This window comes from Colletotrichum fructicola (assembly GCF_000319635.2).
Source record: "Colletotrichum fructicola Nara gc5 chromosome Unknown KSG_Nara_v1_contig07, whole genome shotgun sequence".
NCBI lineage: Eukaryota > Fungi > Ascomycota > Sordariomycetes > Glomerellales > Glomerellaceae > Colletotrichum > Colletotrichum fructicola.
Genome location: NW_027094057.1, coordinates 2,026,957 through 2,053,166, shown reverse-complemented (window position 1 = coordinate 2,053,166; position 26,210 = coordinate 2,026,957). Strand labels below are relative to the sequence as shown.

General features: G+C 54.8%; 9 protein-coding genes across 9 annotated transcripts; 7 read left to right on the top strand and 2 right to left on the bottom strand.

Moving 5' to 3' along the window:
* Window positions 1-1,498: 1,498 nt before the first annotated feature.
* Window positions 1,499-3,409, top strand: CGGC5_v012280 (uncharacterized protein; the record flags this gene model as incomplete). Its single annotated transcript, XM_032029844.1, has 3 exons — window positions 1,499-2,431; window positions 2,481-2,764; window positions 2,821-3,409. 3 exons carry the CDS (start codon window positions 1,499-1,501, stop codon window positions 3,407-3,409), a joined length of 1,806 nt encoding a protein of 601 aa, XP_031890623.1.
* A 984-nt stretch (window positions 3,410-4,393) lies between these two features.
* On the top strand, window positions 4,394-7,591 carry Ipo11 (Importin-11; the record flags this gene model as incomplete). The annotated part of the gene is made up of 2 exons (XM_032029845.1): window positions 4,394-4,558; window positions 4,622-7,591. The coding sequence occupies 2 exons, from the start codon at window positions 4,394-4,396 to the stop codon at window positions 7,589-7,591; spliced, it is 3,135 nt and encodes a 1,044-aa protein (XP_031890624.1).
* A 220-nt stretch (window positions 7,592-7,811) lies between these two features.
* CGGC5_v012278 (Quinone oxidoreductase-like protein 2-like protein) lies at window positions 7,812-8,936 on the bottom strand (the record flags this gene model as incomplete). The annotated part of the gene is made up of 3 exons (XM_032029849.1): window positions 7,812-8,644; window positions 8,698-8,836; window positions 8,904-8,936. The coding sequence occupies 3 exons, from the start codon at window positions 8,934-8,936 to the stop codon at window positions 7,812-7,814; spliced, it is 1,005 nt and encodes a 334-aa protein (XP_031890446.1).
* Window positions 8,937-10,578: 1,642 nt separating this feature from the next.
* Window positions 10,579-12,019, top strand: dph1 (Deubiquitination-protection protein dph1; the record flags this gene model as incomplete). The annotated part of the gene is made up of 2 exons (XM_032029850.1): window positions 10,579-11,013; window positions 11,081-12,019. The coding sequence occupies 2 exons, from the start codon at window positions 10,579-10,581 to the stop codon at window positions 12,017-12,019; spliced, it is 1,374 nt and encodes a 457-aa protein (XP_031890445.1).
* A 535-nt stretch (window positions 12,020-12,554) lies between these two features.
* Window positions 12,555-13,954, top strand: CGGC5_v012276 (Nitrogen permease regulator 2-like protein; the record flags this gene model as incomplete). The annotated part of the gene is made up of 3 exons (XM_032029851.1): window positions 12,555-12,597; window positions 12,696-13,130; window positions 13,197-13,954. 3 exons carry the CDS (start codon window positions 12,555-12,557, stop codon window positions 13,952-13,954), a joined length of 1,236 nt encoding a protein of 411 aa, XP_031890444.1.
* Window positions 13,955-14,076: 122 nt separating this feature from the next.
* Window positions 14,077-15,954, bottom strand: CGGC5_v012275 (Tyrosine--tRNA ligase; the record flags this gene model as incomplete). The annotated part of the gene is made up of 4 exons (XM_066152670.1): window positions 14,077-15,250; window positions 15,307-15,747; window positions 15,814-15,868; window positions 15,939-15,954. The coding sequence occupies 4 exons, from the start codon at window positions 15,952-15,954 to the stop codon at window positions 14,077-14,079; spliced, it is 1,686 nt and encodes a 561-aa protein (XP_066007914.1).
* Window positions 15,955-16,599: 645 nt separating this feature from the next.
* CGGC5_v012274 (Succinate dehydrogenase [ubiquinone] cytochrome b small subunit) lies at window positions 16,600-17,283 on the top strand (the record flags this gene model as incomplete). The annotated part of the gene is made up of 3 exons (XM_032029853.1): window positions 16,600-16,783; window positions 16,848-16,865; window positions 16,931-17,283. The coding sequence occupies 3 exons, from the start codon at window positions 16,600-16,602 to the stop codon at window positions 17,281-17,283; spliced, it is 555 nt and encodes a 184-aa protein (XP_031890442.1).
* A 3,034-nt stretch (window positions 17,284-20,317) lies between these two features.
* CGGC5_v012273 (uncharacterized protein) lies at window positions 20,318-22,951 on the top strand (the record flags this gene model as incomplete). The annotated part of the gene is made up of 3 exons (XM_032029854.1): window positions 20,318-20,707; window positions 20,759-21,076; window positions 21,131-22,951. The coding sequence occupies 3 exons, from the start codon at window positions 20,318-20,320 to the stop codon at window positions 22,949-22,951; spliced, it is 2,529 nt and encodes an 842-aa protein (XP_031890441.1).
* Window positions 22,952-23,925: 974 nt separating this feature from the next.
* On the top strand, window positions 23,926-26,051 carry NGG1 (Chromatin-remodeling complexes subunit NGG1; the record flags this gene model as incomplete). The annotated part of the gene is made up of 2 exons (XM_032029855.1): window positions 23,926-24,394; window positions 24,559-26,051. The coding sequence occupies 2 exons, from the start codon at window positions 23,926-23,928 to the stop codon at window positions 26,049-26,051; spliced, it is 1,962 nt and encodes a 653-aa protein (XP_031890440.1).
* Between the last annotated feature and the right edge of the window lie 159 nt (window positions 26,052-26,210).

Sequence of the window (26,210 nt, the reverse complement as noted above, 5' to 3'; positions counted from 1 at the left end):
TCTCTATCGTCACCGCTGCTTGTCGGGCCTATGCACTCCAAGCGATACTCGAACGACGATTCGCTACCTTGACCTACCGGCATGCCAGAGCCTGCAGCTACACCCAGACAGGAAGCACCCTCTACACAACCACCAATACGTTGCTGACTTTAAGAACTGACCGCAGCCCAGATCACATCTACTCGTCCCCCTGATTGGCCATTGCCCGGTCATCAAGATGAGAATCTAAGTCAAGCTTATGTCGAAACCCCTTCCCCCGGTCCCAAAAGTCGGGATGGCTTTGCAAAAGAGCTGTTATGGCTGTGCCGGCTCGTACGACCTGTCTTCCGGTGCAGAAGCGTGGCGTTCTTTGGTCCCCGCCCTTTGCTCTGGAATCTTCATTATCCCGCTTCTTGAGCATGATGGTTGATCTAGCTATCGGACTTAAGCGATACCCTTGGCTGAATCGTGGCGCATGTTTGCTTCATGGAATTCTCACGATGTGGTAACGTTACTCAGTCACAATTTGGATCATGAGCGAGCAAGCCTGGCAGCAGGGAATGCTCTGATTACAGCCCCCGAGGAGGTTCGGAGCTCTGCCAGGCGTCTGCGCCAGCTGACAGCACGGGAAGTCCGTCCCAAAGTTGGGTTCTCCCTGGTATCACGCAAATTTCCCCGTTCCTACATCCATCATGTATCAAACGGTTGTTGGCCGTTTCAAGCCAATCCTTCTTGAACACAATATCGTGAATTTTGGGTGCCATAGAAGTTTCACGCGCTCCAGCGTCTCGGAGAATGAATCGGAATCCACTACTCGGCTAGACATGACTTTGAGCCAGCTCTTAGGGCTGACGGGAAAAGCGGGAAGGCTCAGCCTAGGCAACGTGCAGCAGGCTGATTAGCAAGTGCTACACGTGCAGGATAACTAAGACCCGTTTCAACCAGGTGTACATCCTAACGTTATTTGTCCAATCAACCGGAGCGTGGTGGTGTTGTTGGACCAGCCTCGACGTAACCCAGCCCCGATACGGACCCTCGACAGAAGCTTACCAAGCTGCTTCTATTTTTCACTCTATGGCTCAAAGACTCATATCCACGCCATTTCGTCCTTCAAACCCCATACAGGCGAGGGAATAATGCCTGACCAGGCTCTCAACATGTGCGGAGTGGCGGCGGACATGGGCCTCCCGCAGCAGTCGGTGCTGCTCATACCGACTTTACTCAGGCACTCACACCTTTGCCCGTTTTGCTCTTGCGTCACTGCATTGCTTACCTGCCAGAACCGTTTAATGGGAAAACGTAACATTGAGGCATCCGGCCGAGTTGACCAGGGTTGAGAGTGCTCCACGACGCACCTGCCGTCGTCTTCATCATCCTACGAGTTACATAAACAACGCCAACCCTCGCCGCTCGACTTCTAATCATCACGAGGCCATCGAACGCTCCAGAACAATCAACTTCTTCTTTCTTTGATCTTACCTACGAAGAACAAGCTGTGGCCAGACTCGCGGTACACAAGATGGAATCCGAGACGACATCCAGCCCGGGGTCAGCCAGTGGCATGACGGATTTCCAACCGCGTGCCGGCGCTACGAGGTCCAAGGCCACCATTCGAGCATCATTGGCCTGTGTTCCATGCAGGTCCAAGCATGTCAAGTGCGACTCAGCTTTGCCTGCTTGCCTTCGATGCCGCTTAGAGGAAAAGACGTGTTACTATGCCAAGTCCAGGAGAGGCATTCGAGATCCCAAAAAGCGAAGCCTTATCAACGATCCCATTGGACCCCCTTCAGCTCCATCGGAGACCGCGACATCATTTCCCTCTCCAGAACTGGCCAACTTTGACTTTCCCATCAACGTAGTCGACAGGCTACCGGGAGGTTGGTCGCTGAACAAGGCACAATTCCCCGACCCTAGGACGGCCTCGCCAACTTCATTCTTGTTCGACCTCTATTTCACCAACTTCCACGACACACACTCGTGGCTTCTACCCAAGCCCCAGCTCCTAAGCCATATCCGGTCTGACCCTAAGTCCTTTCACTTCCTCGCCAGCTGCATCACCTATGTGGGATCTCTCTTTTCTAGAGCCATTTCTTCGGAAGAGTTGAGGGAGAAAGCGTTCAGTCTGGCTAGCGGAGGGCTCCCAATGACTCCTTGGACGGTCCAGGGGCTTCTCGTCCTAAGCGTGGCGGCCTTTGGAGAGAACCGAGTGGATTTAAGCAACGGCTGGATGGATGCGGCGGTTCAGATGGCACTTGACCTTGGAATGCACGAGAGGGCATTTGCAGATGCCGAGCCAGATCTATTCATGGCCGAAAGCTTCCGCAGAACATATTGGGCACTCTATTTTCATGGCAACATGCGAGCGATGCGCGAGGGCTTGCCGAGTTTCACCCTCCTTGGGGTCGTGGCAACCACGGGACTGCCTTGCGAAGAATGGGAGTATCAGTCAGGAGTAAGTGGACTGTTACCTTTCTCTGGTACGCGAAGCTGACTGCGAAAAGGAAATACCACAACCCATATCTCTGGCACAGTACGACGCCAGGGATCCCATGGACGATAGAAGCTATTCCTCGTGGACTTACTTGATCGACCTCTGCCGGCTTTGTGGGGAGTTGATTCTCCCAATGTCTACGCTGCCTCGTGAATTATTAGCAAATACCGTCGACCGAGCCGATTCCAGACTGGTCGGATGGCTGATCAGTTTGCCCAAGTGGAAGCAACAGTTGGTCGATTCTGGTGGCGCTGTAGATATGATTCTCTTCCATGCAATGGCCTACGCTCACAGGTATGTGACTGACCCCTATCTGCTTCTGGTCCAGGCTCCTGACGTAATGGTTTCAGTTTGAGGATAAGAATGCAGCTGCCCCTCGGAGCCTTGGATCTCGGTATCCGAGATCTCTTGAGTCTTGGTCCGCTCTTCAAGACACGCGAATCACCACCGTCTCGGAATCCAGTATCTCACACTGCGCCATACCAGTGGCTCGAGTGCTCGACAGCGCTCCAAGCAGGACTTTCAACCATCGGCTTGTTCAACTTTTCGCTGCCTCCAGCCAAGTACAGTCCGGCTTGCATAATCGGACTACGAGGGGCTGCGCTGCCCCTACTCGACGCAAAGATGTATGGGGCAGTCCAGTCGCCCGCCTTGCGAGAGAAGCTTGACCTCCTGTTGGGCGTCTTGAAGGTTGCCGGAGAGATGTGGCCCATTGCGAAGAACATTGGTAACGAGGTGAATGACTTGCTGAGAGACATGGACGCCACGAGCCACCGTAACATGGTCCCGCACTTTGACCCGTGTCTAGATGCCTTCATCAACGACATGACATCTTCGGGGAATGCGGAAGAGCCTAGTATGTTCGCTTTTTCCGAACCACGGACCGCGGACGAAATGCTTCACTGGAGTACGGGCTTGACTGGAACATTTCAAGTCTGAGAGAAGGTCGGCTTGGCGACTACGAAAGAAGGGGAGATTTCCACATGTTGTGTGTTATTTTCTTCGATTTATCATGTTCAATGTTTGTTTCATGAAGGAAAAAGCGGTTTTTGTCAACGTCGAGCAATCCAAGCTTTTTGCGATTGCTACAGTCTGATATTTCAAACCCGACAGGAAGAGGAGTTATGGCGTGCCTATACATACCACAGAAACAAAAACAATTAGGAGTTTGCTCTTCATAGTCATTTGAGAAATACATGCTTAACAAATCGCAACAAACGTTCTGTATCAGGGAATGCGCAAGAGGGGGTAGTGTCTGACAATGCGGCCGGATATCAGCCGAAGAGCAAATTGTTCTGACCTCGACGAGCTGCTTGGCGAGGGTTTGAAGGCACAGAAAAGGTAAGGTAGGTGATGCAAGATGCAGTTGAAGAGGTTGTGTGGCACATGCTTCCTCCCGCCCATGCTCAAGCAGCTAGGCCCATGCTCGAAATGCTGCTTCTGGAAGCCAGTGACGGTAGGACAGGAAATTCCATGCAATATCAGCCGAAGAAACCTTCTTTTCGTACCTGTAAGGTATGTACCCAATTTTATAACTACCCCAGGCACCTACCTACCTTAGGCAAGCAAAGTAAAGCGCGCAAATTTGCCTCACGTCGTCCTTCTTTCCCTCTTGAGGTGTGGTGATCCTGGGCTGCTTGCCGTTTCCATTTGCACAGTGCACCGTTTCTTCAGCGCCCCACTACCCCGCGATGGGCGCCCTGTGCCAACCCGGAACCTAACTGTGAGAGTGTCCCAACGCGCCAGTTAGTGAGTTGCCCCGCCACAGGCGATAACGCCTGGCGTGCCTAAATTTCCTACCGCCTCCCCGCCGCCTTTTCCATACGAGAGCCTCCTTCCGATTCGAACGTCATTACGTCGACCTCTTTGGGACCAACAAAACCGGTACCGACGTCTTGGTCGCTCACCAGGAAGACCGCAACGATGAGCTTCGCTATTGAGGTGCCCGGCGATGCCAACCCTCTCAGCCTGCAGGAGCTCTGCAGAGCCCTCGAGTCTGCGACCTCGACCGACTATGCCCGTAGACAGGCCGCTGGCCAACAGCTCACATCGTGGGAAACCGAGAAGGGTTATTTCTCCTCCTTGCAGGTAAGTAGCTTCCCCAATTAGCTTCTCTGACTTGGCACCATAAGCTAATGTTCCTTACCGCAGACCATCTTCCTGGACAAGTCCCTTCCCTTCGACATCCGATTCCTGGCCGTGATCCAGCTCAAGAACGGCATCGACAAGTGCTGGCGTCTGCTCTCAAATATCAAAGGCGGCTTGGATCCCGAGGAAAAGAACCTCATTCGACAACGCTTGTTCCAGGGTACACTGGAAGAGGAGGAGAAGGGCCTGTCGCTGCACAACTCTTTGGTTACCGCCAAGGTCATTAGAATTGACTACCCTCAACACTGGCCGGATGCCCTGTCCAACATTATTGGTCTTGTCAGAGGCTCCAAGGATGGCAATCAACAACATTTGCACGGTTCTCTGCAGATCCTGCTCCGCGTTGTCAAGGAACTGGGCACTGCTCGTCTGCGGAGATCGCAAACGGCACTCCAATCCGTCACTCCTGAAATTGTGTACTTGCTTGGAGAAGTTTACACGGAGAAGTCGGCAGTCTGGATGGGATTCCTCACAAACGGACGTGGCGACGAAGATGAGGCCGACTTGGCCATGCTCATCAGCCTGATTTCTCTCAAGATACTGCGCCGCCTGCTCGTTGTTGGCTACGAGTCACCACATAATGACAAGACGGTTCAGCAGTTTTGGACTGTGTCACAAAACCATTTCGGCCAGTTCCTCGGTTTTGTGAGCCACGACTCTCACGTACCGGCCCCTTACCAAGATACCGTGGGAAAGCACCTCTTGCAGTTTACCAAGCTTCACATCGACATGTCCGAGTCACACCCTGCCAGCTTCGCTGTTCTTCCTAACTCTCTACCCCTTGTACACGCATACTGGGACCTGGTTGCCAAATTCGCCGAAGTCTTCGAGAAGTCAGGGGGAATTCGCCAGTCATCCGGTGACTCTGGACAATCAGAGTCAAAGTCCAAGGTGGAGGGCCCCTTGCTGGAGAGGCTCGCGCTTAGAGCCCTGCTCTTGATGAGATCATGTTTGAGGATAGCGTTCTACCCAAAGCAAACCTTCAAGTACAAGAGCACAGAGGCCAAGAAGGACGAGAACGATGCTGTGGCCCTCATTAAGCAGGAGCTTCTCAAGGACGACTTCGTGGTTCAAATGGCAAACATTATCATCACACATCTCTTTGTTTTCCGGAAAGCGGATCTGGACGCCTGGGAAGAAGAGCCAGAGGAATGGGAGCAACAAGAGCAGAGTGAAGGCAATGCATACGAATGGGAGGTGCGCCCCTGTGCCGAGAAACTCTTCTTGGACCTTCTCGTCAACTTCAAGCAACTCATGATACCCCCCCTCCTTTCCTACTTTGAGACTGCGACAAACCCACAAGCAGATATCGCTACCAAGGAGGCAGTGTACACTGCTTTGGGCTTGGCCGCACCGAACGTTGCCAATCACTTCGACTTTGATGCCTTACTGGTTTCTACTGTTGTTCAGGATGCCCAGCAGCAAGGACCTCTTTACAAAGTCCTCCGCCGCCGAATCGCGATCATGGTCAGCCAATGGGTCACTGTCAAAATCGCTGATGGTAGCAGACCACTAATCTACGAAATGTTCCGTCATTTCCTTAATCCTTCCGATGCTACAAACGATGTCGTCGTTCGTATTACCGCCGCGCGTCAACTTCGATGGATCGTGGATGAGCTTGCTTTCAGCGCGGAAGCTTTCCTCCCTTATGCCGCCGATGTACTGAATGAGCTTCTTCAACTGCTTCAGAATGTTGACATCGACGAGACGAAGCTGGCTGTTTTGGAGTCCATGCGCATTCTGGTGACGAGACTGGAGCATCATGTTTCCCAGTTTGGAGATTTCATCATGTCTAGTCTTCCAAGCATCTGGGAGAACTCTGGAACAGAGGAGTACATGATCAAGCAAGCCATCATTGCCATCTTCGCCGCCTTAGTCATGTCTATGGGCAGTGATTCTCAGAGATATCAGCACTTGATGGTCCCTCTATTGTCAGAGGCAGCAAAGAATGGCTCTGATCTCCACACATATTTGATTGACGAAGTTCTAGATCTGTGGAACTCGGTTTTGATGCAGAGCAACCCTCCTGTCTCTGCTGACATTATGAGCATAGCAGAGCTTTCCCTGCCTCTTCTGGAGTACCAGACTGAGACCGCAGCAGTAGCCCTTTCGGTCGTTGAGTCTTATATCCTTTTGGGTACACAGGCGGTCCTCGAGGACAGACTGCGACGGCCATTTTTGCAGGCTTTATCCGGGGTCCTCGACTCCAAGAGTCGGGAACAGGTTCGACAGGGCACGGTCTGCATCGAATATATGATTCGTGCTGCGTCTGAGCTGGGCGGAGCCAATGGCACGTCGGTCATTATCCAAGATATGCTGGAGACTGGATTCCTCAAAAAGATCTTGGAGAACCTTCACAATGCCTGGGAGGCCAACCAAACCACTGGACCGAACAAGAAGGTTAGCAAGCTGAGCACCATAACAGAGCGCGACTACTTTGCGATCCTTTCTCGACTGGTTATTGCCGACCCGGCGCTCTTCGTCACGATGCTGTCATCGTTTGGGCCCGTGGAACATGTCTGGGCCTGGCTGAGCGGGGAGTGGTTTTTCCATCTCGATGGTGTTGATCATCTTGAGCGACAGAAGTTGTCCCTTCTAGCTCTGACGCGTCTCCTGGAACTTCCTCAACCCATGCAGAACTTGGCTCTGGCCAAGCTTCAGGACTACTTCACACTATGGACAGGCACCATTTCCGAACTTCAGGACGGCTTGACGGATGGGACCGACTCTCTGATTTGGTCAGAGATGGAGCCCAATGATTATGAGACGCCGAAAAGCCTGAAGGAGACGGAATGGACCCAAAAAGACCCCATTCACACGGTCAACGCCATGTACTTTGTCAAGGAGCGCCTTCAAGATGTGGTCCAGCGCTCAGGAGGCGAACAGCAATTCGAGCAGGAGTGGGCCATCAATGTGGATAAGGACGTACTGCAGAAGTTTTGGAGTTTGACCCAGGTGACGGGAAGTGCATAGAGAGGGCGGCAATATTTGTTCGCTTGTTTTCGGGTTGCGAATCGGACATATGGGAAGGGATGATTACGAATGCATGAACACAAAGAGATAGAGGGGGCGTACGCCAGCTTCCAATCAGTGGAAGCCTAAACAAGAGAATATACCACAAGTGCAAAGGTACCCAAGTTGATTTCTAAAAGTCTGTAATATCCCGCGTTGTTGCAATTGTCCGCTCGCCGCTCTACAACTTACTCTGGCCGTCCTGGGGAACCTTCACGACGACCTTGCCCCACGTGCCTCTGCTACCCAACGCTATCAAGGCATCCGGAATACGGTCGAGTCCAACGAACTCTTCGTCTGTGAATTCTGTGCCGCGCAGCTTGCCCTCGGCGACGAGCTTCATGATTCCCTCCCAGACCTTGACCACAGTCTCCTTCTCCCTCACGGCGTATTGGCCCCAGAAGATGCCCACAAGACTGATGTTCTTCAGGAGAACCTTGTTCATAGCGACCTTTTCGATCTTGCCAGCCGCGAAACCGATGATGAGGATGCGGCCGTTCCACGCGGTACACTTTGTGCTGGCGTCGACCATGCCAACGGGGTCGTAGACAATGTCGACACCGCGCCCGCCGGGGGTGAGCTTCTTCACCTGCGCGGGCCACTCGGGATCGCGGTAGTCGACGACGTGGTCGGCGCCGAAAGACTTGGCGACGTCGAGCTTGCGCGGGGTGGAGGCGGTGGCGATGACGGTGGCGCCGAAGGCCTTTGCGACCTGGACGGCGGCCAGGCCGACGCCGCCGGCGGCAGCATGAACGAGGACGATGTCGCCGGGCTTGATGCCGGCGCGGACGACGAGGGCGCCGTAGGAGGTCGGGGCGGTGATGAAGAGGCCGGCGGCTTCCTGGAAGGACCAGCCGTCCGGGACGGGGAGGAGCTCCTTCTCGCGGGCGACGCACTTCTCGGCGAAGGCGCCTTGTGTTGCGCCGAAGACGCGGGCGCCGACGGGGAATTTGGCCTTGGCCGGGGCTTTTAGGACCGTGCCGGCGAATTCGCAGCCGGAGGTCCACGGAAATGCTGGGTTGGGTGTGAGATGGGAGGTTTATGCATGAGACGGCAGGGTGGCTTACGGGGCTGGGTTTGGTATTTGCCTTGGATCTGGAGGATGTCGAAGAAGTTCGCGGCGGTGGCGTGGACTTGGATGAGGTATTCATCGTCCTTCTTGGGGACAGGCTCCGGGAGTTCTGTTACACGGAGCTCCTTGGGAGACTGTTGAATCGAGCGTGTGAGTTTTCTCGATTATTCATGTGAGCCGTGTCTGCGTCGGTGAGCGTACCTTGACATATTCCTTAATTTGGATGCCGCGCATTGTGATGGATGTTGGCTGTCTAGATCGCCTACTAAGGGGCACAGGGAATAGAGAGAGATTCAATTGAAACTTGGAATTGGCGGTATACGAAGTTGAAGTTTCACTTAAGAGATAACCGGATGAGCTGGAGATGTCTGCGGAGGAAGAATTCAAGGAAGTTCAAAGCTTTAGATGTGATTTAGTGCAATCTCTCGGAGCTTACACCCAGCTGGTTGCTACCCCAGACGGACGGTCTCAGAGACGCCGAGGGGGAGGAGAGCCGAGGCATAATCGGTGGGTCGGTGTCTGAATTCCGGGGGAGAAAGCTGGGGCTCGAGCCACACTGATGTTGCTCGCCGGCTGCCCTCCCCGCCACGTTTCCGCTGTTGTGTTGGCGTCATATCCAGCTACTGCACCTGCCGTGGCGTGTGGCGACGACGGTGATGGATTCGTGGCTAGTGTGTCACGGCATGCTGTTGATGGGATTGAGATTCGCACACGACGTGTCGGAACAGTGCTGTTATGGACAGATAAAATGAATGTCAGTTGGGTGCTGTAGTTCACGAGACGTTGGTCAAGAATCAGCTTCCCAGGTTAATTCGCTTGAGATACCTCAGTTAGATCAGAGGAAGAATAAAAAACGTGGCCACATGCTGGTGATATTTGGCATCAGATGGCATTCTTACATGACCATCAAAATTGAATACAAAATCGATGTGGAAGGCCATGGATGACGATGGAAGCGATGACTCTGAAGCACCCTTAGGCTGCTTTTAGTTGGAGCTAGGGGTGTTCACTGCCTGCCTGTTCGACCCTGGATAAGGTACCTGAGTAGAGGTATCGTGGTAGCGAATCTAGGGACCCTATGGCGACAAACTCAATGACCATTGACAGATGCGACTGACGAGTTGCAAGAGTTCTGTTCGGGCTGATCTGCAATGCAAAGCCTCCAACGGGTAAGCATGGAAGAGATAAAGAAAATGGTATGTTCACAGTCCCTCAGTCGAGTCTGTGTGTTGCTGCAACGCGGACAGCGGATGGACGGGAACAGCAGCAGCAGCAGACGGTCCAGATCGCGGAACCACAGCGCCATTGGCCCACCCGAATGCACCTGTCGCACTGGAACCCTGACCGAGCCAACCCTGGCACTCCCGCCCCACAAGCGTTAGCGTGGTGCGGCAAAGAGCACCCAATTCGTGAGCTTCCCACTGGCGAACGCTGCGCCGCACAGCGCCCACTGTCCACTGGACCAGTGTTGCCCCTCTTCGGCTCCAGCCCACACTGCAAGTGCAAGTGTCCAATCCACCGTCACCAACCACTGACGTCCAATCTGCGACCGCAGCTACCGACCGTCCGGCCACCTACCTTTGACTGCCTAATAACTGATCCTCTTCCTCCTACCTCTACCTCTGTCCGGCTTCACGTACCTCGTCTACCCACCTTGCTATCTATTCTCCGAGATCCCAACAGCTCCTTCTCCGTTGGCCATCCTTCCTCTCGTCTTTCTTCCACCCTTTTCTTTGCCTCTCTACCTCTCCGCGACTTGCTCACCCACGAGCAGCCACATCGTCATTGCATTCGCGATACCCCGAACTCGAAATACCTAGCATACATCCAACAACACACAAGCTTCATCTACGCAGCATCGACACTGGACAAGGCCATGGCCGACAACGCAGAGGGCACCAGTGATGCCCAGGTCACCTTCAAGGTGAAGACGGGCCAGGATAGCAACCACGTCATCACCATGCCCGAGTCGGCCACCGTGCTCGACCTCAAGACCAAGCTGGCCGGCGACGACTTTGAGAAGGTTCCCGTTGAGCGCCAGCGCCTCATCTACTCTGGCCGTGTCATGAAGAACGACGATAGCCTCGCCACCTACAAGATCAAGCCTAACAACACTATCCACATGGTCAAGAGCGCCGCCAGCAACCCCGCGCCTCAGCCGGCCGCTTCCCCCTCCGCACCCGCCGCTCCTGCTGTTCCTACCAACATGCAGGCCGGTACCGCCAATAACCTTCTCGCCGGCCTCACAGGAGCCAGATACGCCGGTCATATCAACCTGCCCAGCCGCGAGACTTTCGGAGCCGATGGAGGTGTAAGTCCTTACCTACCCAATCTTACAATCCAACACCCCGTTGCATGAGCTAATATTATCGCTTCAGATGGGCGCCCCGCCATCCGACGACCAGCTGGCCCAGATGCTGGCCGATCCTTCGATGCTCCAGACGATGAATGCGGCCCTCGACAACCCCGACTTCATTAACTATATGATTCAGAGCAATCCTCATCTACGCAACGTTCCTAATGCCCGCGAGATCATTCAGTCACCTTTTATGCGCCAGATGATGACGAACCCGGACATGCTCCGTAACGTAATGAGAATGCAACGCAGCATGGCCGGAGGAGGTGGCAACACGGCCTTCCCAGCACCCGGCGCCACCGACACCACCCCGGCTGAAGCTGCGGCCGCTGGCCAGCAAGGAAACGCCCAGGCCAATCCATTCGCTGGCTTCCCAGGCTTCCCTGGTATGCCTCCCATGGGTGGCGGTATGGAAGGATTGGGTGATCTCAGTGCGCTGTTTGGCCCTGATAGCCCATTTGCGCCTCCTCAACAAGGCGCGGGAGCTGGAGCCGGAGCCGCCGGTGCTGCAGGCACCACGACGGGCGAGCAGAACACAGCCGGAGCCACTGCTGGAGCTACAGCAAATGCTCAGGGTACGCAAGGCGGCAACACCACGAGCCCGCCTCCGGCCAACCCCTTTGCTGCCCTTTTCGCGCCCCCTCCCTACGCGGGTCAGGGCCAAGGTCAGGGTCAAGGCCAGGGACAGACACCGGCGAACCCCTTCGCCTCTCCGTTTGGCCAGATCAACCCCGAGATGATGCAGCAGATGATGAACATGTGGGGACTTGGTGGTGCAGGCGGCGCAGGCGCAGGTAGCTCTCCTGCTCCCCCGGACAACCGTCCTCCCGAAGAGCGCTACGCTGAGCAGCTGCGCCAGCTCAACGACATGGGCTTTTTCGACTTTGATAGAAACGTGGCAGCTCTAAGAAGGAGCGGCGGCAGTGTGCAGGGTGCGATTGAGCATCTTCTCAGCTCTTAATGACTGTGGAGGCATGTTATTCGGGGGAAAGCAGGGAGGTCGTGCCATTTGGCTAGGAGAGCGTCGCAAGAGGACACGCTTTAATGGTTGATAGGCCTTTTGAAAGGGAGAAGCACATACCCTACCTAGTTGCCTTGGGCCTTAGTACTGGCATTTTCGAGGAGACAGGAAATTGACCAGGCACGACGTTTATGACTGTTCGCTTTACGTTTCTACACGGACGGCTTGGAGTGAGGATTGCTGTAATAGTAGTTCCTCGTGTTTTCACATTGACAAATAAAATTATCATCCAGTGCGATTCACTTAACCTGATTCGTGATATTGCTATATCATTTAGTTTTGGGGTCGGCATGATGGCTGAAGTGACATTCGTGGATAAGGCAGCTCTGATGGGGCGATTAGTCCACACAGCTCAGAAAACGTGCACCTCAACGAGACTAAGTTTCCTCCATCAACTCATCGGTCATCCCGCTAATACAGCTGGGATTCTACAGAGAACAACGACGAATGTTTTTCATCTGAAAATGTAGCAAGAATGATTCAGGGCATTTTCTATGCAAGGTTTCTGCCCAAGGAGGGTAAGTGATGGATCTCCTCAGACCCAAATCATCGCCTAGAGCCTCATCAACCACGTCCCTCACCTACATCTTGCCGCTGACCGTCTGCCACTCGATAGGCCCGCACATTGTGGCTCAGTCGCCGCCGGGATGCATCACATCCGCGCCCGGCGCGACGAAGCCGCCGCTCATCGACTGGGACGTGATGCAGGAGTACATCATGCCGCGCAAGGCCTTCTTCAATCGCTACATGACGGTGCAGGACCCGGAGGGCAAGTACGCCGTCCTGGGGTTCCCAGTGCTGATCCCGCATGAGAAGTACCAGCGCAACGAGTTCATCTTCAACTTTGGCATCGTGCTGGATGTCGACGCGGACCAGGCGCCGTACGAGCCGGTGGTGCGGCGGCTCGCCGTAACGTTCAAGGAGATGGAGAAGCAGAACGAGTATCTGAGCCAGGAGGGCTCCGGGGGAGGGGAGCGCAGACCGATTGAGACGCTCTTGGAGATTGTCAAGGAGGATTTGAATAATTACGGCGAGTGCATGATTCCCGTCGGTGAGTTGCTCATATCATCTTCCGAAGCGAGTCGTTGCTGGTCTACTGACACTGCCCCCCCGCAAGACGACGCCAACACAATCAACATGAAGCTCTTCCCGCACCACGCCACCCCGCCGCAGGTAAAGGGCTGGCACGTACCGGTCGCCAAGATGAAGTTCGCCGAGATCGTCGACCCGACGTGGGACCTGACGATGCAGAAGGTGGTCGCGCACATTGACGGCGTCAACGACGTACGGCGCATCGCCTGGGCTGCCGACGTGTCGCTGGACCTCGCCAAGCTCGCGCTGCGCCACCTGCTCTACTACGACACCGTACTGCTGCTGGACATGTTCTTCTTCGGGTCATGCTACGCGCCGCGGCCGGGGATCCACGACTTCGTCGCGGACCGCGACGGCATCGTCGACGAGTGTGCGGCGTACGTGTGCATCCACGCCCGGCAGCGCATCAGCAACTTCATGCTGATCAAGCTGATGACGAGCTTCTGCGTGGGCAAGAGCGTGATGGAGTGGCTGCGCGGACACCAGGAGGCCGGGTTCGACGTGCTGCGGTATGTAGATGTGCGCCGGCTGGTGCAGTTTGGCGTGATCAAAGGGTGTCTTTACCGTGCGCACAAGTATGTGGTCTCGAAGCAGTACCTGGCGGCGCTGGCGACGGGGCAGGCGAGGCCCAAGGCCGGCGGGGATCCTTTGCAGAAGTATACGGACGGGTGCCACACGTTTGACCAGATCATCACGGAGAACAACCTGACGGATGCAGAGATTATGGAGAAGCTCAAGGCTCTGCCGGTGCCGAGCGGGGATTTGACGGTGTTCTATCGTTGAGGTATCTGATTTGGAATTCATGATGGGAATGGTATTTTTACATTTTATTTAGCGTGTTATACATGTCAGTGTACAGGCATTGTACATGGTATCGTAACTTCTAGAGCTCCAGTCAACTCTTTCTATTTGGCCTTCATCAGCTCGTCCCGCACCTTTTGGCGCTCGCTCTTCGTAGGAAATCTGATGTCCGGATTGTTCACAACGGCAATCTCCGTCTCCTCCTCGGCCAGCCTCTCCGCTACCATGCGGTTCAGCTCCTTGCGGGACAACCTCACTCCATCCCTCTCGGCAATCTCCCGCAACTTCTGGATCGTCTTGCGTGTCTTGCCCTTGAAGGGCTCGCCGGGGTACTCCTTGCCGCTTTCATCCCACTGCAAGTCGGTGACGACCTCGATGATGCGCACGTTGTGCTTGCCCTTGCGGAGGATGAGGACGCGGCCGTCGATCAGGAACTTCGGCACGTCTTCGGGGAACCACATCTTCACTGGAGTCCAGTCCAGGTTACCCGGCACGAGCCCGCGCATGTCCTGGCCGGGGGCCGCGGCGACGTAGGCGGCGCCCTGCTTGGCGATGCGGTGGCCCTCGCTGACGGAGGAGGCCAGGCCTGCGGCGTAGAGAATGCGGGCAATGCCCTGTCTGTAAATGAGGTCGTGCGGCAGCTGCATGTCCATCTTCGGGGCGTTGTTCAGGTTAACTTGCTTGCCCTCGGTGACCTCGCCAGTGGGGGCTTGGCCTTTGCCGTGAATGAACTTGTGCTGGTTCTGTTCGCGGACTGCGACCGAGGCGCCGTGTGCGAGGAAGACGACCTCGAAGGCGAGGGTGTGCTGAGCGATGCGCTTGGAGGGGTCCTCCGCGTGCTCGGCCATGGTCTTCTGGATCGACTCGATGGGCATGAAGGTGAAGAGGCGGAGGAGCTTCTCGACCTCGGCGTCGGAGCGTCTGACAAAGTAGCCGTAGAGGTCGAAGGGGCTGGTTTTCACGCCGTCGAGCCAGACGGCGTTGCCGGCGCTCTTGCCAAACTTGGCGCCGGAGCTGTCTGTGAGGAGGGGCACTGTGAAGCCGATGGGGTCATCTGTCCAGTTGCCGGGCATCTTGAAAAGGGGGTTTTCCTCGGAGTCGCGGATCGTCTTGACGGCGTCGATGCCGGCGACGATGTTGCCGAACTGGTCGGAGCCTCCGATCTGCATCTGGACACCCATCTTTTGGTAAAGGTGCCAAAAGTCCCAGCCCTGCATCATGGGATAAATGAACTCGGCGAGAGACATACCGTCGCCGTTTTCCATCTTGTTCTTGACGCTGATTGTCCCAATTAGCAATAACCCCGCTGATTGAGAGCGGCCGTGTGTACTTACGTGTCGCGGGTCAGCATAGGCCCTATCCGCATGTAACGCCCCAGTCTCTTCATCACTTCATACAGTGAAAGACTCTGCCACCACATGTTGTTGTTCACCAAGGCCCTGTTCGCCGATTTGTCCAGCTTTATGCCATGTTTCTGGGCAAGCGCTTCCACGTTGGCCCATATCTTCTTCATCTGGTAGTGGATCTTTGTGATGTTTACTGATATTTCGCTGTTCGCCATAACCTCGCGCGTCTTCAACCGGCCCGTGGGATCGCCTATTCTACCCGTCGCACCTCCAACCAGCGATACCGCAGGATATCCTTGCAGCCACATCCACATCAGCGGCATGAAGGGCAGGAGGTGGCCGACGTGGAGTGACGGGGCGGTCGGGTCGACACCGACATAAGCGCCTATCCGTTTCGTTCGCAAGAGCTCTTTGACTTGTGGTGTACGTCTGGGTCTGGGGTTAGCCATCGGCCTCGGAGGGGTTCGAGGGGGAAGAGGGCGCCAAGATGCTCACCCTGCGACGTCCTTGATGAAGCCACGCTCCTCGAAGAGATCCCAGATGTGAGGAACTTCTCCTTTCTTGATTAGTTCAGCACGGTTCTCCCAGTCGAGTTCCGCATTCTTGCGCTTCTCGAGCACCTTTTGTGTGATCCATCTTTGCTGATTCTGCAATAACTGCACCGCCGGTACCCTGGCGCATCGACTGCAGATGTTCCGCCGTAATTCGGGGAGGCGGGGTCCCAATGACGACAACATCGTTCAGGCGAATTCGTCGTGTAAGCCGCTTTTGAACGCTTCACTTGTCAACACATTGAAAAGGACGAAAGAGACCGACTTGGTGGGGACCCTATGTCGAATGTTCAACCTGCAATCGCCCCGGAATTGACTGACACATCCACATCCACCCCGGCTGGCTCTTCGTTGCGCGACGAGACCCTCTGCCAAAAATTTCCTTATCGGAATCACGATAAGACATTGCCCGCATCTTTGTTCCTCCGGATCCCCGCAATTCTTCAGATGGACCCCCGAAGAGGTCCCGTCGTTGCCCGCGATCCGAATCACGTGGAGCATTTCCAGCGTTCGGGAGAATCTGGCCAATCACAGCACACTCGAAATAAGCTCCTCGGCAATCCCATTATCGAGAGTGTCGGGTCAAGTGCATCATCCACTCTAATTCTCTCTTCCAATTCCAAGTCCAGCAAACCCTCGACGGAACGCGTCCACGAACGAACGTCCAACTTGCCACTCCGAATACCAATTGACGAGCCTTAGCGCAATCCGTTTCGGCGACATACACATTATGGCTTCGTTTGTGCGACCTGCTCTGCTGAGGCAGACGGCCATGGCTGCCCGGATGGCCAAGACTGGCGCATTCCGCTCTGCCTTCCTCAAGCCTACCGTCCAGAAGGAGTTCGTCAACAACACGACAAGAGTCGCCGCCTTCCACACCACCGCCAAGAGAGATTTGCTGCCCGTCGGCCCTCGTACGTTCTCAAACTGCATGCGCCTGGTGTACATGAGAACTGCCTGCTAATCGTTTATCCACAGAGGTTGTCCAGGGTGGAGGTACGACAAAGACCCCAAAGTCCTTGAGCCCGCCGCGAAGCGCTTCTGACCCGTGATATCTACAGTTAACGACCCTGCCCCCGTTCCTCCCCCGAGTCCCGCCCACGGCTCCTACCACTGGAGCTTCGACCGCATCCTCGCTGCCGGCCTCGTGCCCATCACCATCACCCCCTTCGCCGCCGGCTCCCTGAACCCCACGGCCGACGCCATTCTCTGCTCCCTGATCCTCATCCACTCCCACACCGGCTTCCAGAACATCATCATCGACTACGTCCCCACCCGCACGTACCCCAAGCTCCGCAAGGGCACCATGTGGGCGCTGAACGCCGCGACCGTCCTCGTCGGTCTCGGTCTGTACGAGTTCGAGACCAGCGACGTTGGTGTCACCGAGGCTGTCGCTCGCATCTGGAAGGCTTGATCGGGGCGGGGTAGCCTTGCTTGTATCTTACCAGATGTCGGAGGACGCGTTTGAGTGTGAGAGTTGATGTTTAAATCATTACCTGATAGCGAAACCCCACCGATAGAATTAATGGTGGGAGAAGAGCTACGGAAGACGGCGCTTTTGGCCGGTTATTTGGAAGCTGTGAGAGGGGGCGCGGGGAGGACATGTGTACGTGATTTGGGGGCGCCACGGTTTAGAATTGGAATGGCCAGTGTACAATCACCAGTCTAGGCAAAAATTGAATTCTTTGTCAATGAACCTGGCGGGAGCATTGTGCTGTATGCCCGTGTTACACTGCAGGGGTTGTTGACGCAGGCCCAGGCCGTGTAAGTGCTGAAGACGACATTCGCATGTTCAAGCCAAAAAAACTCGGCCTCCAAAGTCTGACTGGACACGATAAGCGTCTGCGATGCGGGGTCAAGTCACGTCGTTCTCTTCATTTGGATGCGATGTGCTGACGTACGGTTGATCGGTTTCGCCATATTGCCGTGAAGGTGAGTCGCTTGCTATCCATGCGTTTCTGATCTTAATTTCTTGGCATTCGTTCAGAGCGAGAGGCTTCACCCTCAACTTTACTTGCTCTTTGTCATATCCAGACTCTTCTTGGCTCGCCCAATAGCCATGGTGAGGGACTTTCTGCTGAAGACCGCCTAATTTTCCTGTGTCTGCGCGGCTATATTTCCTGTGCACTTGATCACTCCTATCGAAAGCCATAGTAGCGACAGCGACGATGAGGACGAGGACGAGACTGAGGACGGATATAACGATAACGACGATAACAATAGAAGCGACGGTGGTAAAGTGATTAGAGTATAGCTACAGGTAAAGTAGTCGCTGTAGCACAGGAAAAATAGTCGGTTTCTTCTACTGCACTCTCAGACATCAAGAACCAAGATATAGATAGGGCGTTACACCTTCGAACCAAACTATTAAGGATCAAGTATCAGTGCGACTTATGATCACATCAAATTGTTAGAACCTCTCACCTCAAATGGAAGACCGCTAGATGGCAATTGAGGTAGTGACCAGGATCGCCGTCATCTTGCAATCGCATTAGAAATAAGGGGTAAGAGCCTATTGCTGCAGGTGTCGTGTGTTTGTTTTCTACATCTAGCTACCATGTGAATTGATGAGGTAAAGATTGTGAGATCAGTTTCGTCTCCGACGTGCTGCTGAGGCTCAATTTTATCGGAGGGCGCTGTCAACGTCCCGAGAGTTCTAGTCGGGAAAACCAAGACGTTGAAGCCCGAAAATATGCATCTGGCCTTCAACGTGTAGCTGAAGAGCTCCAGGTGTCATGATCCCATGAGGTGTAAGTTCGCGGGCCGGATATACTGTGCGAAGACATCTGCTTCATTGGTAAATCACACAGTGCAGCATTAGCTGGCCATGTTCTTTTTGTACTTCTCCTCATCCTTCTTGCCTTTTCACCATGATCTGCACTGTTTCAACCCAACCAAGTCAGTGGCTTCTTCATCCTAAACCATTACTGCTTGTGGAAAATATCCGCTTTTATGCTTTCTCCTCTACTGAAGCCTTTCAGCCATCCATGTTGGACTGTCCGTGGTAAGAGGAAATGAACACGGTCGTAGCTTCAAGGCATCGAGTATGATGCCACCGAAAGCGGCAATCGTACTTGCCAAAGATACCGGCCTCTCTGTTACGATGGCAGTTCTTTATCTCTGAGATGGTCGTCCTGTCGGGAAGAGCCGGGGTTGCGCCTTGTATTTGGGAAGAAGTTACGATTGAGGACAGGCCATCGTGATCCTCTTCCGTTGATCGTCGACAGGGGCTCCACTGGGCATTTATCCCCTCAGACAGATGGCAAGTTCTCCTCTAACGCTCCATTTCCCCAGGCTGCTCAAACGGAGCCATGTGCGTTGGGGCCCTTCTCTTATTGGCATCGTGTCCTACCCGCCCGATCCTGGACGGCTTGCTCTTTGCCCTCGCTGATACGCAGCGCTGTGGTCATGCACCACAAGCACTACAACAAGCAATTATCCGCACCCGGTCCGGTCCAGATACCAGACGGATGACGCACATATTGTCGATTGGCAAGCTACGACAGCATTGAGACAGGTGCGTGGCGCACGCTCAGCCTCATCCATGTGAGCTTCCGGCACCAGCTATCTCGGGCTCCTCAAGGTCCAGCTTCCTGAATTGCTCCCAAGCCAGTCAATTGAAAGGTAGAAATCTCCTGTTTACGCGATAAACGCGAATCTTCTGAAAGACAATCTACGTGGCACGTCCTGCGATGGTGCTGCCGCAGCGCTGAAGGAGGAACGTGGGGGATTGTGACGCTTGGGATCAGGGGACGGCATCGCCCATGCTACTCAAACCGGGACAAGCACCCCACGAGATGGGAAGAGGCAAGCTGGTGTGTTTCGCAGATTCCCGTGCCATTGACCTCACAAGGGATTGGCGCAAGGCACGTTGGCTCAGACGAGGTCGGTTGACGAGACGCAGCGTTGACATCCAGGTGGTTTGCCCATGTGCTCTGGCCATTGGTCGACACGGGCTGCTCCACCTGCGCTTGCATGGGCATCCCACCTTGCATTCATGCACCTCACCCACCCTAGAGCTCGACAACGAGCTGGCGGGGTTGGCTGGGCTCAATTGAGCTGCTCTTGTTAGTGGGGTAGCTTCACTCAGGGTCCTAGACTGCGCCGGGGGGGTCTAATCTGCTTCACTTCTCGAGAATAGCATTTCGGTAATGCATATCTCTCAGACTACGACGCCCCCGCCTGCGTAGACGATACTGTGTCGTCTCGCAATCTACAACCATCAATGCCATGTAGATGATACATGCGCCTTGTCGAGTGGCCATTTGATAGGTAAAACCATGGAGAGGAGGTTATATATCACTCACGTTGCTCCCAATGCACGAATATTATGCCCCTGGTCTCTTTCCTCTTTCTCTAGACTTCTCTCTTCTGCCAATTCAACTTGTCCTGACTTTTGGCTTTGCTTCAACACACCCTCTCTGCTCCTGAAGAAATGAGAGAATACCATGGCTTCTCTTGGTGGTAACATTATGCCCCTGGACATGGATTTCAAAACAACCTTTGCTGGACTCAGCGCAGTCATCCTTGGCGGCCTGCTGTTTTCCAAAATTCTTCCCCAAAACGACACAAAGAGCGGCGAGGCTCCCAGCCTGTTGAGATCCTTCTCGCTCTTTTTCTACTCCTGCTTCATCAAGCCGCACGATGGCGACAAGGAGGGCAACCAACAGGGCGCCCTCGAGAGCTTCTATAAGAAGCAAGCCGGCGTCTATGATGCTACCAGGAAGCCCCTCCTGCAAGGCAGAGAGGATATGCTTGCACTCGTCGCGGCTCAGCTGAAGGCGAAGGCCCCAAAGGGCTCAAAGAAGGGAGAAAAAGAGAGGCGCATCTGGGTTGATGTAAGTCTGCGCAACACCGGTATCCGAGGTGACTAGCTGACTCTGCCGTAGGTCGGTGGAGGAACGGGCTGGAACATTGAGGCCATGTCCGCCTTCGTCAACGTCCCCGAGTTCTTTTCCAGTGTCTACCTAGTTGACTTCTCCCCCTCTCTCTGCGAGATTGCTCGACAGCGTTTCGAACGACTTGGCTGGAACAATGTCAAGGTCGTTTGCGAGGACGCGAGAAAGTTCCGCCTGGAAGATTATGAGAATGATCTTCCAAGCAACCGCATCCCTCCTCACTCGCCTGTCATGAGCTACTTCTCCAAGAAGCAAGCCGAGCATGGCCGTGCGGATCTCATCACCATGTCCTACAGCCTGTCCATGATTGTGAGTCTCGTGAATCACCTGCCATGTCTACACTGTAACTGACCTGTTTCAAAGCCCGACTATTACTCGGTCATCGAGTCGCTCACCTCGCTTCTGTCCCCCGACGGTATCATGGGAGTCGTGGACTTCTACGTCCAGTCCGAGATCGATTTTGCTTTCCGCAATTACACTGCTGGACTCGTCGGGCGCAACGTCAACTGGTTCTTGAGGACCTTTTGGCGTGCCTGGTTCGATCTCGACCGAGTCGGCCTCGAGGCCGGCCGCCGTGACTACCTCGAATACAAGTTCGGTAGCATGCTCAACATCAACGCTCGGAACACTTCACTCGGCCACATCCCTTACTACATCTGGGTGGGTTGCCACAAGAAGCCCTTCTCTTCCTCAAGTCTTCCTCACGAGATTATTGAGAAGATCGACGCGCTTGCAACCAACTCCCCTTACCTGTACCCCACCAACCAGAAGGATGCCTTGACCCGCGCCATCGATAAGGCCGCGCCTGAGATTCGCTCCAAGGCATTCATGGCTGCTATCCAGAACCTGTCTGCAAATGTTCCTCTGCCCGCCTTCTTCTACCAGAACCACCATTGGCGTATCTACTACGACGACCGCCTCCAAAAGCACACTCAGTTCAACGACGAATACATCTACGCCTTCACGTGGGAGGACTCGCAGGTCGATGAGCGTCTGCTCAAGCTTGGCGCTGATGATGTTGTTCTGGCCATCACTAGCGCCGGTGACAACATTCTCTCTTACGCCATGCAGAGCCCTGCGAGAATCCACGCCGTTGACCTGAATCCCACACAGAACCACCTCCTCGAGCTCAAGGTAGCATCTTACACGGCTCTCCCGTATGAGGACTTCTGGAAACTCTTCGGCGATGGCAAGCACCCTGACTTCCGCACCCTTCTCCTCAACAAGCTGTCTCCGCACCTGTCTAGCCGTGCCTTCCAGTACTGGCTCAAGAACGTCCACGTCTTCACCAACAACAAGGGTTATGGTCTCTACGACACCGGTGGCTCTCGCCACGCTATCCGCTGCTTCAAATGGCTGACCCGCATATTCGGTTGCGCTGGTGCTGTGAAAGACTTCCTCGCCACCAAGACACTGAATGAACAGCGCGAAATCTGGCACACCAAGATCCGTCCCGCTCTTCTATCGAAGCTCGTCAGCACGGTTGTCGTCAGTCAGGAGAGCTTCCTCTGGTCTGCTCTTGGCGTCCCCAAGAACCAACTTGCCATGTTTGAGAGCGATCACTACGAGAGCGATGCCGTCAAGGGTCCCAACCCCATCTCTCGCAAGACCCGTTCCCACGCTGTCTGGCGCTACATGATCGACACCCTCGACCCCGTCGCCGAGGAAACCCACATCGCCACCAACAATCCGTACTACATGGTCTCCATGACGGGCCAGTTCACCCGCCGCTGCCACCCAGACTACCTCGCCGAGAAGGCCCACGCGAAGCTCTCGCGCCCCGGCGCCTTTGACGGCCTGCGCATCCACACGGATGAGATTGACGAGGTCATCAACCGCATCGCGCCCAGCACGCTGACCGTCGCCGTCGTCATGGACAGCATGGACTGGTTCGACCCCGACTCCTCAGCCGCGGCTGCCCAGATCACCAAGCTCAACCGCGCGCTCAAGACGGGCGGCCGCGTGCTTCTGCGTTCGTCAGGGCTGAGCCCCTGGTACATCAAGGTGTTTGAGGCTCATGGCTTCTCTCCCAAGCGTGTCGGCGCTCGCACCCCGGGAACTTGCATCGACCGTGTCAATATGTATGCGTCGTGCTGGATCTGCACGAAGACGGAGAACCTCCCTCCCCCGACGCCGGAGATGGACCGCGCGGGCGGCTCAGAGATTACGAGTTTCTCTCTGTAGACGTGAGTTCGTGATCGCAGATGCTACTGTTTTTGGGAATCCTATGGGTAGCGCTGGGGTTGAATGTGATGATTTATGAGAGTTGGTTTGTGCGGAATATCAAGAATGTTTCTTAGGTGTTGCTCAAGCGTTGGAAAATATACGAAAATAATGATGGTCCCTGCATTCGTTGCTTGCTGCATGTCAATCAACACTGGTGTTACCCACATGATGCCCTGTAGACAACGTCCAGAACTGGACGATGCCCATTCCATGTCTTTATTCTTAACCGGTGTTTAATTCATGCACTTTGGCATCCTATCATCACTTCTTGTCTTCATATAACTTGACCTCTTTTCATACTCATTCTGCATTCCATACTTTGTGTCTGTAGGTAGGGTATCTTGCCTAGGAATTCAGTAGTGGGCATCATAGACTACAAGCCCGATTTACTTACAATGGATACCTCCTTTGGTAGTAGTTGTCTAGGACTTACAACTCAGGTTGAGCACCACAGATCGATAAAGGCCAGGAACTTATCAATATAAATACTGTCAAGGTACCTAGGGTGTCGAATAGACACTGCAATGAATGCCGTAGTGAGCGGGCGCTCTTAGAAGTGGCCGTCCAGAACTCTTCCTGGTACCTTACCCCAAATCCACTGGCAAAGAAGGGGCCACCAAGTACCTTTTTGCTGGCGTCGCTGCCGTGGTACATCCCCAGACTTTGCGTTCAGGACACTACACGGGTGCGCCCATCAACTTCCAATGCAGGGGGCGCTCGACCCATACTTTTACCACAGTCAACCAATCCAAGAAGCATGCTGGCGTGCCGGGCGGCGCGATCTCGACTTCCAGTGACCCTTCGACGTCAGCTCTCGATACTCCAACCTCGACATCTCTTTCCATCTCAACGTTCGAAGACGACAACCTGCATGATCTAGCCTCATCACGAGCTGGGTCTCACTTGGGAAAACCGACAGCAGACAGCAAGCGATGCCTCCCGCAGCGAGCCAGAAGGGCACCGGCAAGAAGGCCGGGCCCAATGCCATGCGACAGCGCAGCCGCAACACGACCCCGAGCTCCGTCGTTCCATCTGCCAGCCTGCCCCCTATCGAAGCCGTCGACACCGACTATCTCGAATTACGCGTCGAACAGTTCCGTAATCTCAACTATGACGACCTTGTTGACCAGGGCGCGTCCAACGCCGTCATCCCGGACTCCAAGAGCCTTGATGGCATGATCGCTCGCCTCCAGCGCCTGCAGGAGACCATAGACAGACGGAGCAATTTCTGCGACAGAGGAATGCGCATATTGGCGAGCACCCGTAAGCAGTATATCAACGACGTCGACGAGGACGCCAAGGAAGGTGTCAAGGCCGAGGGCGATTCCAAAAAGACGGGCAAGACGAACAAGAAGAAGAGGAAGGCCGCAGATACCCTGGCACCCCAGGATGCAGCAGTCGGTAGGTCACCAACCTCTTTCGGCCTTGCCTGGCCTAGTGTCCTTTTCACTTTTTTTCGTGCTCTTGGTTTATTCGTGGGGCATGCGACACTTATTGGGATTTCACTTGTTTACCGCGAATCATCCTCGTATTCACCACCGTACTGACTTCATCCGCTGCTCCAGAGCGGTCATCCCCGCTTCGGGAATCCACTAAACCACGAAAGCTTTCGCGCGACAACGACTCGGCCAGTTCTTCCCTGTCACCCGTCGCACCCGCCACTCCGTCAGCAATGGAAGTCGACGACAAAACAAAAGCAGAGGAAAATGAAGAGGAGGAGAGCTCTGAAGACGAGGGCGCGCCGCCAAAAAAGGCGCAGCCCGCTGCTCACACTTTCGGCGACGATCCCTCAACCTTCCCCGACCCGACCGTCTACGAAATTCTCCCAACGAAACCCGGCATGTCAGCAGACGAGCTGAGGCAGATTTACTCTGTCGCCGTGTTTCCCCAGAGCGATCTGGCCGATCTCATCGCAGGAGATCCGCCCGACAAGGATTTTAGCAGCGCCAAGCCCAGTAACCAGATCAGCTTTTCGACCTTCTCGACGTACATGGAACCATACTTCCGACCATTCGCCGAAGAGGATCTAGCATTTTTGAGGGAGCGCGGCGATCGCGTGACGCCCTTCCACATGCCTAAGAGGGGCAAGAAACACTATACCGAGATTTGGGCAGAGGAGGATGGCGCCATGTCACTCGACAAGCCCCCGAACGCGCGCGAGCAGTTGGCGCCCAACCAGGCCCGTGGTGCCATTGATAACATGGACGACGAGGTGGCGGAAACCGATAAGCTGTCCGTGGGACCGCTGCTCTCGCGGCTCATGCAGGCGATGCGACCCGAAAACCGACCGCAGGCCGATGAAGAGAAGACAGGCGTCAACGGTATCACCAACGGGGACACGGCCATGAATGGTAGCGTAAATGGCGACAACGGAGATGCGCAGCAGAGTTTCAGCGACGATAAGGCGCCGCCAGTACCCCCAGCAGCCTTCATGCCGGAATCGAACTCAGAGGCATGGAAGAAGGCGTCACATCCAAAACTAGAATACACGCAGGTCGATGAACGAATCAAGCAAGAGCTGAGGCATATTGGCTTCTTGCCGCAGGAAGGAAACTTTGAGGGCGAGTACGACGGCGCATTCGACGACGAAGTCGCAGCCAGATTACGACTCCTACAAGGTCGCCTGCGAGAGCAGATGCTCATCAACGGCGCACGCAAAGCCAGACTTACCGAGCTTGTCAAAGAGCGCATGGCCCACCAGGAGTACCAAACCATTCTGGAGGATCTTGATTCCCAGGTCCAGGCCGCGTATCTGAAGAGGACGCGTACTATGGGCAAGAGCAAGAAGAACAAGCGTCCCGGCGGCGCGGGAGGCGGAAGCCATGCTGTCGGCGGCGCGGCTGGCATGGCCAGGCCGGGCATCGGCGATATGACCAAGACGCTCATGGAGCGGCGCAAGCGTTGGATCGATACTATAGGATCAGTATTCGATGACGAGAATCTGGGCAAGGTTCCGCGCAGCTCAGAGCCCGACTCGTCGATTTTCAGGGCGGGGATCATGGGTGATTTGATGAAGAAGGAGAAGGCACAATGGGACGAGGAGGTTGAGGAAGAGTAAACGTTTGCTCTGCGATGTTCGGTGTCTAATGAATCAGTTTGACACCTGTTATGACTAGTAACTCTACTTTCTGGGTTTGGTTTCGGTGGGAGGCAGGCAATACGACTTTTCACTGGGCACAGTCGACGGCGTTTGGGCATTCATAGAAACAGTGAGAGA